Raw genomic sequence first — 15,855 nt, forward strand, 5'->3', positions numbered from 1 at the left:
CAGTGTATTATTAAAGATTGTTATAAATGTGAAATACTTACAGTCTCCGAATAAGGCAGGATATCGTTTTCATGAACAGATTCGTCTTCTGAATCGGAGTCACCTAGGGCAGTACATATAGAGTGGTAATACATCAAATCATCCTTAGGACTTGTAACCGGTCGAAGCTAAAAGGAACAGGAATCAGCTGAAACACTCCCTTTTGGTGTATAGTTGTTTTCGTTACGAAATATTAAGATTTCATCATCTTCATTTCTAAGATAACTATAATATATCGTTAATTTTGACTGTTGTATATCAAGTTGCAAAGTGGTAAGTTGACTGTTGTTTTCCAAGATACTCATCTCGGGCAGTTGAATAGACGGCTCCAGTATTCGTTCATGATGATAGGGGTTTATATATACTGTATTAAAAAAGAATTCGTTCTTTGAAATAATATCAGCACCTTATAAGGCAAAGTACATGGAAGGAAATAAAACGTTGAATAAATATTCCTATCTAAACATGCAATATGGACGGACGGACAAAACAACATCCCCTTCCCAAAACTTTCGGTTAGGCCGTGGATAACAAACAGTACATTAATAACAAAAACAAAGGTTCTATATTTTGTATAATCGGTAAGAAAATATACATGTTATAACATTTTAAGAGCACGATGTACGTTAAATCTTACTCACTTCATCGTTGGTTCTATGTGATTGGTCTTGCTTCCGTTTATGTTTTGAACTAATTTTACCCATTTCAAAATGGAAATACACTCTATCTTTATTACGTTTCAATAACCTATTTAACAAGTGTACAAGTATAAGACTATCTACCAATACAGTATTGATATATCATGTATATGAAGTTTCAACAACTTAATTAACATGTGTACGAGTATAAGGTTATTTATCACTACACGCCCCTATATTGATAAATCATGTAATTGATATTTAACCACGGTGGGATCATGTTTTTATCATTAGCAATTGCTTCAACTTCCTTGTTGGAGAGAGCAGTAATATTTGAAAATACAATCGTTAGATGTATCGGAATAGTTGTGTCAAAGGTTAAGACTTTCGAATACTTTTTAAAAAAAACTAATGGTGCCTTATTTTTTACGAATGAATCATTAGAAAAAGTTAACAGGCCTACGTAACTACATACTATTTAACCACAAAAATTATATTAAGGTACACAGATCGCAACACAATATGTATTCCATGTGACTCTTTTACATAAGAAAAGCAATTCATAACTTCGTAGAAAAAATGATGAAAATAGAGTATATTAGTGGTACAATTATATTTAATCAAGATCGTTAATGTTATTAAGTTTAACATGCATACGTAGCTATTTTTGTTAATTTGTCATACTTAACAGATATCTTACACAAACACTAGTTTAAAGATGACATTTTATTAAGTATCAACTTAGTTATTCGTTCTTCATTAATGAATAAGGGAACGACTGGCTGCGGTTTTATGCATCGGTTACATTAACTTCCTTGTATATTCAAAATGGATATCAGGTTACACAGCGTTTGAATAGTTTCTGTTAGGCGTACAATAGATGTCTCAGCTAGTGCCGATGTTTTACCACCAACCTTCATGTTATTATTTGAACATTGTTTCGAAAAACTAATCATCTGTAATAATTGTGAAACAACTAAACAAGGTTTCATGCACATTGTATTATGGTTTGCCGTAACAGTGTTTTTGACGTTATTTATAACACGCAACTTATAACATGTTTTTCATAAGAGTCCACCTCTTATGGAGCGAGGGGTCATGGATTCAGAGAGCTTTTTTGCAGGGCGAGGGGTTGTGTATTCGAGGGGTCTTCTGGAAAGCGAGGCGTTGTTGTGAGTTCGGTGGGTTGACTGGTGATCGAAGGGGTCATGGCTTCGATAAATGCATTGAGAGCGAGTAACCCTGGGCTTGAGGGTTCGCTTAGGGGGAAAGTGTCGTAGGTTCGAGAGTCCGCCTGGAGAGCAAGGGTTCGTGTGCACAAACGGTCGTTTGGATTGCAAATGATGGTAGGAGGGGTGTCGCCTGAAAGGCGAAGGGTCGTTGGTTCGAAAGGTTGTGCATGGAGAGCGAAGATTCATGGGGTAGAGGTACCGTGCAAAAGGTCGAGGTAAGAGCAAAAGGTCGAGGGTTCGAGGGGTCGCTTTGAGATCCAGGGGAACTGGGTTCAATTGTCAGCCTTGACAGCGAGGGGTCTTGGGTTCAAAAGGTCGAGTTGAGGGCGAAATGTAATTAATTTCAATCACCTATGTTAAAAGAGTTCAAGTGTTAAGTAAACTAACACTACCCGCTTGTATTAATAGATCATGTAAATTAATATGACGCTGTGATCATGTCTTGACTTATAGTAATTACTTCCCTGTTGTAGAGAATAGTCGTATATGGAAATACTGTATAAAGTAATAGAGTTCACTCGATCGTTGCATCGGACCTAAGGATGTAGGAAGACTCACGCCAGATCGAGGAAAACAAACAAATCAACCTCTTCATTGTCAGATAGATGATTGACTTAACCTCCTCAATGTCAGATAGATGATTGACTAAATATCCACAATGCCAGTTAGTTGATTGACTCAACCTCCAAAAAGCCAACCACCTCTTGATGATTGATTAAACCTCGTTACTGCCTGATTAGTGATCGACTCAACATCATCAATGTCAGACATATGTTTGACCCAACTTCTTCACTTTCAGATACTTGATTGAATAAACCTCTTCATTGTTGGAAAGAAGTTTGACTTATGACTCAAAATGTCGGCTAGAATCCCGAATCAGCCTTATTAATGGCAGATAGAAGTGCTACTTAACCTTAACAATGTCAGATATATGGCTGAATACGTCCACATAACTCCAGACAAAAGTTTGAATATACCTCAAATTATATAAGAAATTAAACTTGAACCTCCTCAATGTCAGATAAAAGTTTGACTAAACCTGTTCAATGTCCGATATTATGTCGGACTCAGCCAATAAACTGTTGCAGAGAAGCACAGCGCGACCTCCACAATGCAAGATATAAAATTGATTTTACCTCTTCAATGTTAGGTAAAAGCTTGATAAATCATCGTTAATGCCAAATTAAAGCCTGAATCTATTGCCTCAATGTCAGATAATGGTACGTTCAACCTCCTAAATGTCAGAATGAAGTCTGACTCAACCTCCACTATGACATATGGGTATCCACACATTAAATCGGGGAAGGGCTTTAAGAACTTATTTAGTCTTATGAAACCATTACCAAATTTATTTTCAATTTGTTTTTAAAAATGTCCATTTAAAGATAGTATAGATAATGAATGTACTTCGCAACCACACACATGTTTTGAAAACCATAAGTAGAACAGATAAAATCATAATAGTTTTATGATTTACAAGCCTTTCGCTTCAGATCAAAGTATTTATAATTTTATATTGCTGTTTTTGTGCACATTTTCATGATATAACATATATGTTTAAACGGAGTAACCTAGTTTAATTGTCGAAATAATACAGACATTGGGCCGACTGTCCAGAACTTAATTAAGGTTAACAACGTTTTTGAGTATTTCAATGTTTACTTTTAAACGGGAAGTACAGCTGGAACAGTTGTCTCAATCTTGTTAGAAATACAGCAGATCACTAGTGTATCCATTAAACTTCCAGAGCAGAAATAATTTGTAGGTTAACAACAACGATAATAACTTTAACAAAGGTCTGAGCAGTCAGCCCAATGTAGTCTATGTTTTCCATTGTAAGTAACCAGTGGTACATTATTAATAACAGGATTTCTAGTAGTCTTCAATATCAACATGTGTTCGGCATACCGGGCACGTGGCACTTTCCTGCAAAACAAAACCATTTAGTCAATATATAGATGGTGAAATGCTTTACTACGTACCAGTATAACATGTTAAGACACTGAAACGTGTATTTAAATTTTGAATAATCTATCTGAAGTATGTGGAAAGGTATTTATTTCAATTTAATTGTGAAAATTATTGAAAACGCACTTAAATTAAGAATATGACTTATTATAAGATCTTTTATGTATACAACCGAAGATTTTGCAAAGAAGCTGTGTTAAAAATCACCTGAAGCCATTGGTCAATGCAGCTTGAGTGGAATAAGTGAAAACATGGCAAGACTTTTTGCAGATCGCCCACTTCGTAATTCTCAAAACAGACATGGCACACGTCAAGTGTGGCTCTGGCATATTTAATCGGTAGTCGCCCAAGCGCTTCGACCGATAGGCCTCTGTCGTCCAGATTATCACTATCTTGTTCCAAATAGTCCCCGTAGATATTGATTTCATCTTCGTCTAGGTAAGGAAATAGGTATTTATCAATAACTATATATGAATAATGGTATAGTTCTATATATTACTTATAAAAGCAATGATGAGTAGAGGAACAAGTTCATATCATTAAGGTTCAGTAGATAAATGATATTTGCAATTGACAATATGCTAAACAATAGCTCAGTTACCTTGTTCAACGATTAGTAAATACGGAATAGTTCTACGAGTATGAAGTTTACACCAGTTGTTTTGCTTTCTGTCCGCTACTTATCCCTTTTATATAATACATGCCTTTATCAAGATTGAAACTGATGAGCTATTTTGCCTACCTTACAAGAACTAAAAGATAAAGGCATAGGGAAATGATCAGACAGTACACCAATTACAGTTTAAACCAACGACTAAATGGGAAAATAACACGGACACCTGTTTAATATGACTCACACCCATTAAATCATAGCATATAAATAAAGAAGGCTCAAAACTAGATAAAACCGACACAATACCTGTTGGATATAAATACAAAAGGTTTTACTAAGTAACACTATCGTTCGACTGAAGGATGTTTAAAAGAAATTGTTGTTGAATCACAACCTAGTGTTTTTCCAGTTTATTACTTAAGATTATAATGAACATGCAAAAACTTACCGTGCTCAAAATAATGCAGGACATCGTTTTGTTCATGAACAGATTCGTCTTCTGATTCGGAGTCAACAAGGGCAATACCGCTGGGGTAGAAATACAACGGATCATCTTTAGGACAAGTCACCGGTCGGAGCGAAAAGGCTGAAGAATCAGCTGAAACACTCCCTTCTGGTGTATAGTTGTTGTCGTTAGGAATATTCAAGACTTCATCATCTTCATTTCCAAGTGGTACTTTTGATAATATATATCGTTCATTTAGCAGAGAACTTGTACCAAGTACAAATGGCTGTAATCTATCAGTATCTTGACTGTTGATTCCCAAGGTGTTCATCTCAGAACTTGCAAGTTGACTGTTGTTTTCCAGGGTGTTCATCTCAGAACTTGCAGGTTGACTGTTGTTTTCCAGGGTGTTCATCTCAGAACTTGCAAGTTGACTGTTGTTTTCCAGGGTGTTCATCTCAGAACTTGCAAGTTGACTGTTGTTTTCCAGTGTGTTCATCTCAGAACTTGCAGGTTGACTGTTATTCTCGGAGGTTGAAAGTTCAACAGACGGCTCCCGTGTTCGTTCAGGATGAGAGGAGCTATATAATAACTGTATAAAAAATAATACGTTCGTTAAAATGATATACGTGACTTATAAGGCAAAGTTCATGAAATGGAAATAAAACGTTGAATAAATATTCCATTCTAAACATGCAATACGGACGGACGAACAACAACAAAACGTTATTCCCTTCCCAAAACTTTCGGTTTGGCAGTGGATAACACACAGTAGGTAAACGACGTACATTTAATTATACTCACTTCATCGTTGGTTCTAGGTGCTTGGTTTTGCTTCCGTTTATGTTTTGAACTAATTTTACCCATTTCAAAAATAAAATACACTCTAAATTTATTACGTTTCAACAATCTATTTAACAAGTGTACAAGTATAAGGCTATCTACCAATACAATATTAATATATCATGTATATTAATATTAAACCAATGTGGGATCAGGTTTAAATATTTAGCAATTACTTCAACTTCCTTGTTGAAGAGAGCAGTAGTATTCTAAAATACTGTATATAAGCGAACATTCGTTAGATGTATGGGAATAGTTATGTCAAAGATTTAAGATATTTAACCGCAGGCATTATATTAAGGTGTACAGTAAATAACACATTTGTGTTCTTGATACATTTATCGTAGATAAAATACCTAACGAGAGGTTATACCATAATTAATATCCAGAGGTACGCGTTTTGATTTGTTCTCTTGGTTTAGACTTTCTGAATGCATTCGTACAGTATATGAACATTATGATACACTAGTAAATATCGCAGCGTAATAAGTATGCCATGTGATTCTTTAGACACAATTACATTGGAAAACCATTTCATAAGTTCGTATACAAATATGATGAAAAGGAGTATATAAGTGGGTACAATGATATGTAACCAAGACCGTTGATGTTATTAAGGGTAACATGCTAACATAGATAAGTTCGCTCCGCGAATTGTCTTGAATTAATTTAGATCTTACCAAAAAACTAGTTTAATTTGATTATCATACAGATAACTTCCCTGAAAGTACAAATATTTCCAAAACAAGATTGGCTAATCCTGTTTATAAGGAACCTCAGGGCTTGAATATTTACTTGAATATTTAGTAGTATGTTCTAGAGTATGAAATTGGACGACAATTTATACCTAGACTAAGTTGCAAATGTGTTTTGTGTACGTTTAGTGTCTCTCGTCTTCTTGACCCTAGCCTTTTTTCTATAAACAGTGCTTTTGCTGACATGGTTGACTTATAAACTGTTTAACTGTAGTTTTCATTGTATTTTATATAAAATTTGAATTATTAACATAACTTAAGTTCAACCGGCAAATCGAACCTCAGTGTTAATTTAAACATATCTATTTTACAACGATTGTGAAACAAGTTATAACAACATTATATTAATCAATCTCGTTGGCACGAGAGTGTGATCTTGTGTTGTGGGGGAAACTTAAGATCCCGGAGAAAACCCACTTGTCCGGCTTTGTGACCACATACCGAACTCACATGCGCCCAAGGAATCGAACCCGTGTCGCCTAGGTGAGCAGTGTTGTAACTCTTAAGACACTCATTATGTTTTGGGAAATGAAATTTGGAAATAGATATATCACGGTAATAATATGCATAATATGATTTTACTTTATACGATATAATACACGATGCATTTTGGACATTGTTCAGAAAGACATGAGGGTGTTTCAATGATCAATACTTCCCAAAACAAATCACAATAGGACACAACTGAGCGCATGATGTCCGCACAAAAGATATGTTTGTGTGCGCAAAAGCCTAGTAAGGACAGTTAAGTAGCACAAGCGGCGAGAATGGCAACTAGCTTAAAACATTTTAGTGACGTCTTTATGCTTGAAACAGTGGATAGTTTAAAAGTTTGACTGTTTGGGCTGTTTGAACTTAGCCAAAATATATTCCAGTCACCATACACTTTGTTACTGTGCGGCTTCGAGAAAATGAAATAAGTGATAATTGTTTTTGCCTGTTTTCAAAATATCCGCAATGCGCATCAAGTACATATTTACAGATGACATTTTAACCACGAGGTATGTGCATCGAGAAAGGTGTCAGCACACAACGAAAACATATTCTTTGTTAAATGTAAACGACTCATATTCACTATTTCATAATGAGGTTCTAGAAAAGATTTCAGCTTTACGTTGATTTAACATATGAATACCAAATCAAGATACTGTGTTTGCTACCATGACGTCTTTACAGCCACTTATATAACGCCCATGTGACAAAGTTATGGCCACACCTCTGGGTCATCTCGGAATCCATCCATCCAAGAAATAGAGTCCTGTAAAATATCATTCAAAACTTAAAATCTACTTTAAGTTAAACAACGGTATTTCGTTGTGCCAACACCGAAACACATATCACCTTTATGCTTTAAAATAAACCATTATAATATTTATATCCAGTGATATCCTCTGATTTCCCTCTTTTTGTAACTTTGTTCAAGTTGATTTTTTTACGTTCAACAAACACAAAACAAAACTGACAGATACTCAATTGCATTCCTTACGCTATTCGCCAAAATACAGAATTTTCGATAAACAATTGTTTTAAACTGTGCTTATTTACACGTATTTTGTTATCAATATAAAAGAAATAAAACAATTCCGACATCAATTGAACAATATAAATTGTATACTCTCCCCAATACTTTTGATAATTGCTTACCATTGTAAATCATTAAATACATTTTTTACAAAGTAGTTTTTTGCAATAGAGTTTGACGGAACAGATTCAGGCCGAGTAGTTCTTCCTGATAGTCACGAGTTCACAAAGTTTAGATTTCACAGGCATATCAAAATAGCTTACAGTCTCTATCCTAGAGGTAATATGCCTGACTGAACTCTGATGAGCTAGTAAAGAACATTCAGTTGTTCTCAGATTTAAATATTTTTCACATTTTAATATGAAAGCTAAAAATTCCTCTCTAAATTGAGATTTCACTTTGTTATAAAACTTCAGTCCCATGCTATCAATGTACTCAACTTCTTCTTATTTTTTATTCGCGGTCATTAAATATGAAAGAGGAAAATCAATTAAAATTGACGGTTTTCACATTTTACCTTGAGTGGTTTTCGAAGTGAAAAGTCGAGGTACTACTTATAGCTTTAGAGTCGTTGTCGGCCTGTCAACACTTTAACTTGGCAATATTTCAAAGACCGTAAAATGCATTGAAATTTGGTACACACGTTACCTAGGACAATACTCAAGAAGAAAGCAAAATAAGAAACTCTGGTCTAGTGTATTAATAAGGTAATTCCTTGTTCGACTGAACGAAACGAAAGGACGGTAGGAATTCGTTCCGCGGTTTTTCATGTTTAAACACCAGTCTTAATTCAACCAAACGGATTGCATCCAATTATATCCAATTATGATAGGTTATTCACATGTTATTTTGTGGCTTGTTTGTACAATCGAGTCATTTGATTGGTTAATCGTAATTATTGAATGATATTTGACCAATCAATAAACATTTCGGCTAATTTTGACTTAAACAAGAAATAAAGCAGTTCTTTTGATTTCATTAAATTTGATCTCTTATATCTAAGATCTAAATTAAGAAGCTGAATGATACATTGAATACTAACAATCTGACCAATACACAAAGGACAATTTAAGTAAAATTATTAACTTAATTAGTCGCTCTATATTACAACTGAGTGGTTTAATGCACTGATTAATTTAAACAATTTATACGTCATTGCCTTTGTATAGCTCAAATCAAAACATATATCAGGTTGCATAGCGTATAAATAGTTTCGATACGGCGTACAATATAAAATGTATATCAGTTGCTTGTGGAAAACATGTACAGTAGGCAGAGGCCAATGAGTACCAAATACAATGCTTGATACATTTATATGGTTGGCAATGGACATATGTGTACATATTGTCAGATACAATATTAATTACAGCTAGTGGCGATGATCTTACCACCTACCTGCAAATTTTACTTCAAGTGTCCGCCTGGGGTCGTTGGTTCAAGGTCGCCTGAATGGCGAGGGGTCGTATGTTCGAGTGTCTGAATTGAGAGCCAGGGTTTTTGGTTTAAAGGGTCGCCTGGAGAGCGACGGGTCATGGGTTCGAAAGATCGTGCGTTATAGGTCGTAGGTTCGATGGGTCGTCTCGAGATCGAGTGGTAGTGGATTTCATTGTCCGCCTGGGGAGCAATAGGCCGTCCGTTCGAGAGTTAGCCTGAAGAGCTGATGGCTCGTGAGATTGAGTGTTCGCCAAGAGAGCAAGGAGTGGTCGGCTCATTTGCTCGTCTAAAGTGAGAGGAATCTTGGGTTCGATAATATTTTACAGTTCGTTACATTTACAAATACTGAATCGAAATTGGTGTTTATGACCGCAAAACCTATTATACCTTTACAAGACTCATAAATACAACTACCACGATATAAATAAACTACACGTATGCACAAACAATCAGTTTTACCTTAAGTCGTGTAAAATTTAAAAAACTTTCCTAGTGCATAACATACATAAGTTGACCACAGGTTATCGTTCGGATAGTTTAACCATAAAAAAAATATTAATTGAGTAGCTATTGGATAACTATTGACCAGTCAATGCACAGTTTGGATAACTATGACCTAGCCAAAATATTGGTACGTTCAGATGGTTTTATACGGTTTTATACAATTCGCTGCAGGTTCCTTATTTTTAAATTATTAAGTAACATATATCATACAACCTTTTAATTGGTACTGTTGCTAGAGATGTCAAAATCTATTGTCATCTTTCGATACATGTACTATCAAACAGGTCACATACTTTGTTTTCACAAATAATGACTTTGATTGAAAATAGATAAAACTGTCAGGAAAGCAGGGTGGCACTTTTATTTTACTTAGTGAAACATTGTTTCATGCTGTATTTTGGGCCGAAGGCCTGTGTTTACAATAAAATTGAATTAAGTTGATATATGAGCAATTCAAACGAAATATTGATGCATTGAAATATAATGAATTAAACACACACGGTTTCTAACACAATGGAGAACGAACAAACACCTGATACAAAGGCCCCGTTTTTTAGCCAACTATATTGACTCATATACCAAACAAAATTATATCACCAAAAACAAATACAACAAAAACAATATTGTTATACATATTATTAGAGTTATCAAAGGAATATGATAAATGCCCCCGATTTGGCCTTGTCCAAGTGAAAATCAACTGACATCTAGATGTGACATTTACCTTTGAGGCTATAGCAAGGATACTGTAACACACATTCCCCTGCTGCTATACATTTATGTGAAGGTTGACTGAAATTAAGTTAGTTGGAGCTGCGACACGATAGTAACAAACGTACATATGGGCTTAATTATTCGAGAATCTTAAGAGCAATCTTATTTCATTTAGCTTTAGTTCATGCTAAAACTGCATTTTTCAAAGTGCACCATGATGGTCTCAACACTATTTCATATCAACACAAACTAGTGTGCTTAGCTTGATTGCTTCAGATTGTTCGATAAATTTGGGCATGGACAGATATGTATACAATTCGACTAAAACATCTGAACGAACCTATGATGTATCAACTTTTGTGATAGTCGGATAAATCAATGAGAGTAATGGAGAGACGGGCATAAAATGCGACTAAAAAATCTGAACGTACCAATGATGTTTCAACTATCATGATAGTCGTATAAATCACCAAGACTTATGGAGAGAAGGTCATAAAATGCGACTTAAACATCTAAAAATACCAATGTTGTATCAAATACCATGACTTAAATTACTGAGCAAATCGTAAACTCCACATTTTCACCTCTTATTCACTTATTCATCAGTCATATGTATGTGTATAGAGAAAGTAGATTTAGAAGAGTATTAGCGAAGCTCGTTTGTCCTTCTTAATTAATCATATTCATAATCAAGGATAAGAAGTGTGCTCACAAATTTAATCAGGAAGTGCTTTTAAAAAATCAATTTTAATCTTTTTTTTTTTAATGCAGTCCATATAAAGACCCTTCACATAGTGAATGTTGTTTTTACGCACTCATGTTCGAGAACCATACGAAACCGGATGCTTATCTAATTGGCGCTTTTTATCGTTTAACTTCCGATCAAAGTATTTAATATTTGTGATGAATATTTTTCTTGACAAGGTTGTCGTTTGTTCTTTATAATAAAATAACATATGATCAAATGTTTAATTCTTGATATAATCACAGAAAATGTAGTGAATACATCCTTTATTAGTAACAAGTGGTACATTGTAAATAACATAGCATATCTAGTCGTCATCAATTTCAACCTGTGTTCGGCATACGGGACACGTGGCTCTTTCCTACAAAATCAAACCATATAGTCAATACGGATCCGACTACATAAGTGTGTAACATACTTGCATGTTAACCCACGGTAGTGTGTCTTTTAAATGGAGTTTTTCTTCTTATTTGAGACTCATGTTAACTTAAAGATTGAAGAAGTACAGATTTTCCAAATAGTAAATATCATTATACTGTCAAATTTTCGGCTATGCTAGTCTTCATCATAGCATTACAAACCATTCTTATATAAATAAATTATCTACAATGTTTGAATGTAATAATCTTGTGAAAATGTAACTATTTCATATCATCATTAAAGGAATAAAACAAGTTAAAAAAACACAACTTTAGATAAAAGAGGTATTTAATGAAGCTGTGTTAACTATTACCTTAAGCCATTGGTCAATGCAGCTTGAGTGAAATAAGTGGAAACATGGCAAGACTTTTTGCAGATCACCCACTTCGTAGTTTTCAAAACAGACATGGCACTCTCCAAGTGAAAGACTGGCATGTTTAATCGGAAGTCTCTCAAGTGCATCGGCCGACAAGCCCCTTTCTTCAATCAGATTGTCACTATCTTGGTCCGAATAGTTCTCCAAGAGATACTCCACAAAGTGTGGGATTTCGTCATCGCCTAGGTAATGGAAATGTGTATTCATCATTAAACAATTGATATAAATAAATGTTTCTTTTTACACTAAAAAATAAAGATATGTTGAGGATCAAGTTCATATTGATGAATAACATTTTCAGTTGACGATATACTGACTTATAGCTCAGTTACCTTGTTCATAGAGGAGTAAATATGTAATACATGTAGTTAGGATATCGTATGATTTCTTTACAACAGTTGTTTTGCTTTCGGTCCGCTTCTTACTCGTTTTAAATGATACATGTAGTATTAAAAAGATTGAAAATGAACTGTTTCCTCTAACTTAAAAGTATTAAGAATCAAACGGAAAAAAGATAAGACAGTACATTAATTACGACGGGATCAAAAGTTCAAACCCACGACCGGGTGGGAAAACACGGACACCTTTTTCTCCCACCTCAGATAAGTAGATCCATTCATTTAACCATGCTAGAAATTCTTATCTTGCCCACGGGCGAAGATAAAATGCCCGGATGGAACTTCTTCTAATGGTCACCACAGTGTAATTACCTACCTTGTTGAAGACTGTAATCTGTAGCGCATCATGGAAACCTTGTCTTGTCAATATTTAGAACGCTAGGTAATTATTTCTCGCTTCAAATGTATCCAGAAAACAGTTTTCACACACCTTTCAAGAAATAATGCTTCACTCTTCTTAGAACTATTTAGAGACCGATCAAACCATTTACATACTCTGAATTACTGCGCGAATATCCATGACAACCACGAATGATCGCATACCCGTACGCAATTATTTTCACTAAGCACAAAAGAGTTCCAGCAAAAAAAATACATTTTGACTTAATTTTGTTTAACTGAGATGGGAGAAAAAGCATCTACCATAGCCGCTCGTGTAAGATAGGTTCATCCCGACCCTCGTGCAGGGGTTTTTGCGGAAACTTGGTAAACCTCGTTTCCGCAAAAGACCCAACGCTCGGTCGGAATGAACCTATCTTACACTCTCGGCCATGGAAGATACTTATAACCACACTTCTCGCAACAGTTATATAATAGGGTATAAATCACTAGAAGTGTGTGACATTCAAGAAGTAAGCCTTGATTAATACAACGTCATAGTCCAGAACCTCTCAAAGTTACATGTTACATTTGGTAAAATCTCAAAACTAGAGAGAACCGACTTTCCTGTGGGTAAGACATACAAATGGGGATAAGTCACAATTTAATTTCTCTCAGCTATAAAGGATTATCAAAATAACCTTTGATAAAACACTACGTAAAGTTTTATCGGTGTAGTATTAACATTGCAAGGAATGTTTAAGTAATTACCGTGTTCCGAATCCTGAACGACATCGTTTTGTTCATCTTCTGAATCTGAGTCACGTAGACCAGTACGTATGGGTTGGGAATACAAAGGATCATCTCTAGGACTTGTCCCTGGTCGAAGCGAAAAGGAAGAAGAATCAGATTAGACACTCCCATTTTATACCAAACATTTAAAATATCTAGAGGAACAAGTTCATTATGATGGATATCATTTTCAGTAGACGATACACTGAACAAAAGCTCAGTCACTGATTAGTAAATACGTCATAGTTTTGGATATCGAATGAATTTTACAATCGTTGTTTTGCTTCCAGTCCGCTTATTACCCGTTTTTATATAATACATGTATTCATCCAGATTGATTATGAACTTACAAGTATTAAAACACAAACGTATGGGGAAATGATAAGTACATTAATAAAGACGGGATCAAAATTTCAAACCGACCGGGTTGGAAAACACGGACATCTTTTTCACACTACTCGCAACCATTACATATAACTAAGATATGCATCAGTTAAATTGTCTGACATTCAAGAATTCAGCCCTAATCAATACAACGTCGACGTCATGCTCTAGAACAGCGCATTTGACATAACATTTGGTGAAAGCTCAAAAGGAGACAACCGACTCAATGTCTGTGGGTAAGAAATACAAATGGAGGTTAGTTCCAGTATCATTCCTCTCAGAAATAAAGGATTATCAAAGGAATCGCCTGTTAAAACAAAACTACTTTATATTATTTCTGTGAAGCATTGAAAATTGGAAGGGAAGTTGAAAAAATTACCGTGTTCCGAATCCTGAAGGTCTTCGTTTTGTTCATTGACGGATTCGTCTTCTGAATCGACGTCACCTAGGGCAAGACGATTTGGGTGAAAGAACATCGGGTCATTTCTAGAACCATTCGCTGATCGAAGAGGAAAGGAAGAAGAATTAATTGAAAAAGTTTCTTTTGGTGTATTGTTCGTATCGCTATGACTGATTAAATTTCCGCCATCTCCATTTTCTGATTCATTTGGCTCATTCCCAATTAAATATCGTTCATTTAGCCGGGAATTTGTACTAAGTTGCAATCTATCAGTTTCTTGACTGTTGTATTCCAAGCTGTTCATTCCGTAATTCGCCATTTGACTGTCCAAGTTGTTCAACTCGGAACTAGCACGTTGAATACGCGGTTCCCATTTCGTTCAGGATGAGAGGAGGGATATGTGAACTGCAGTGAAAATAAAATATGTATTCAAAGGTGAACAATACAGGTTCATGCAAAATAATATAAATTTTAAATTGTAATCCTGTTTACTCATTTTACTTTAATGATAAAAACAAAAACAAACATCTCAGTTAGACCTTTACAGATAAAATATTTAACTTTTTATAATAGTTTCTTTTTAATTAATGGCTACGTGGCCACAAATGACCCAGTGAAAAAAGCGGCAAAACATCGCTTACATTTTTTGTCTGTACCTAAATCATAATATGATTTTGCTTTGATCACGATAATGCATAAAATTCAAAAGACAATACATCGACCTACTTCTTGCGCCTTTAATGTATAGGTACGATCATGAAATTTACATTGACGTAATTTTATGTAAGTGGCTTAAACGAGGAAGCTAAATTTAGTATAAGCGTGAAATAAATATACGCATTGTTGTACTAACATTTTTAGATACACAATATTCATGTAATAATACTTACTTCATCGGTGGTTCTAGATGATCGTTTGTGCTTCCGTTTATGTTTTGAACTAATTTTCCCCATTTTTAAAAGTACATTTAATACACTCCAACGTGTTTAATTTTATTCACATATGTCACACGTCTACGTGAATAAGATTAATCCCACCCGCTAGTATTGAATTACCATGTAAAGTGCTCTCTCTATATATATCCATACCTGTACCCTGTTTATTTAATAGTAATGAAGTCAACTTCCTGGTTGTTGAGAGCAGTGGTATTCATGCATATACGGTATATAGAATAAGCGTATAATCGCTGATTAAAACAATTTTAATTGCCTTTTTCGATAATCATGTTCAGTAATTACAATAATGATATACTGCGAGATTATCGTAGATTATTCAAAAAGAAAAAAATGCGTTAGACTCAAGTTATTATAACATA

At 34.8% G+C, this 15,855-nt stretch overlaps 2 protein-coding genes across 3 annotated transcripts; both read right to left on the reverse strand.

Annotated features, from left to right (window-relative positions):
- Positions 1–3,243: 3,243 nt before the first annotated feature.
- On the reverse strand, positions 3,244–5,910 carry LOC128211093 (uncharacterized). 2 transcript variants are annotated; one of them, XM_052915513.1, is made up of 4 exons: positions 5,740–5,910; positions 4,939–5,527; positions 4,085–4,311; positions 3,244–3,835 (listed from the first exon to the last, which is right to left on the reverse strand). In XM_052915513.1, exons 1-4 carry the CDS (start codon positions 5,800–5,802, stop codon positions 3,782–3,784), a joined length of 933 nt encoding a protein of 310 aa, XP_052771473.1. In that variant the 5' UTR covers positions 5,803–5,910; the 3' UTR covers positions 3,244–3,781. The 2 variants fall into 2 exon arrangements, with proteins under 2 accessions (XP_052771473.1, XP_052771474.1); XM_052915514.1 differs by having other exon boundaries at positions 5,724–5,809.
- A 5,791-nt stretch (positions 5,911–11,701) lies between these two features.
- LOC128211094 (uncharacterized) lies at positions 11,702–15,578 on the reverse strand. Its single transcript, XM_052915515.1, has 5 exons — positions 15,431–15,578; positions 14,520–14,945; positions 13,736–13,843; positions 12,186–12,430; positions 11,702–11,813 (listed from the first exon to the last, which is right to left on the reverse strand). Exons 2-5 carry the CDS (start codon positions 14,857–14,859, stop codon positions 11,760–11,762), a joined length of 747 nt encoding a protein of 248 aa, XP_052771475.1. The 5' UTR covers positions 14,860–14,945; positions 15,431–15,578; the 3' UTR covers positions 11,702–11,759.
- Between the last annotated feature and the right edge of the window lie 277 nt (positions 15,579–15,855).

The sequence above is a fragment of the Mya arenaria genome, chromosome 12 (assembly GCF_026914265.1).
Source record: "Mya arenaria isolate MELC-2E11 chromosome 12, ASM2691426v1".
NCBI classification, from domain to species: Eukaryota; Metazoa; Mollusca; class Bivalvia; order Myida; family Myidae; genus Mya; species Mya arenaria.

Coding starts and splice junctions, on each gene's coding strand:
- LOC128211094 (XM_052915515.1), bottom strand. CDS start 14,859: ATGGCGAATTACGGAATGAACAGCTTGGAATACAACAGTCAAGAAACT. Junction 13,844..14,519: donor CCTTCAGGATTCGGAACACG/GTAATTTTTTCA, acceptor CGCTTCGACCAG/GGACAAGTCCTAGAGATGAT. Junction 11,814..12,185: donor GCATTGACCAATGGCTTAAG/GTAATAGTTAAC, acceptor TTGATTTTGTAG/GAAAGAGCCACGTGTCCCGT.
- LOC128211093 (XM_052915513.1), bottom strand. CDS start 5,802: ATGGGTAAAATTAGTTCAAAACATAAACGGAAGCAAAACCAAGCACCT. Junction 4,312..4,938: donor CCTGCATTATTTTGAGCACG/GTAAGTTTTTGC, acceptor TTCCTTACCTAG/ACGAAGATGAAATCAATATC. Junction 3,836..4,084: donor GCATTGACCAATGGCTTCAG/GTGATTTTTAAC, acceptor TTTGTTTTGCAG/GAAAGTGCCACGTGCCCGGT.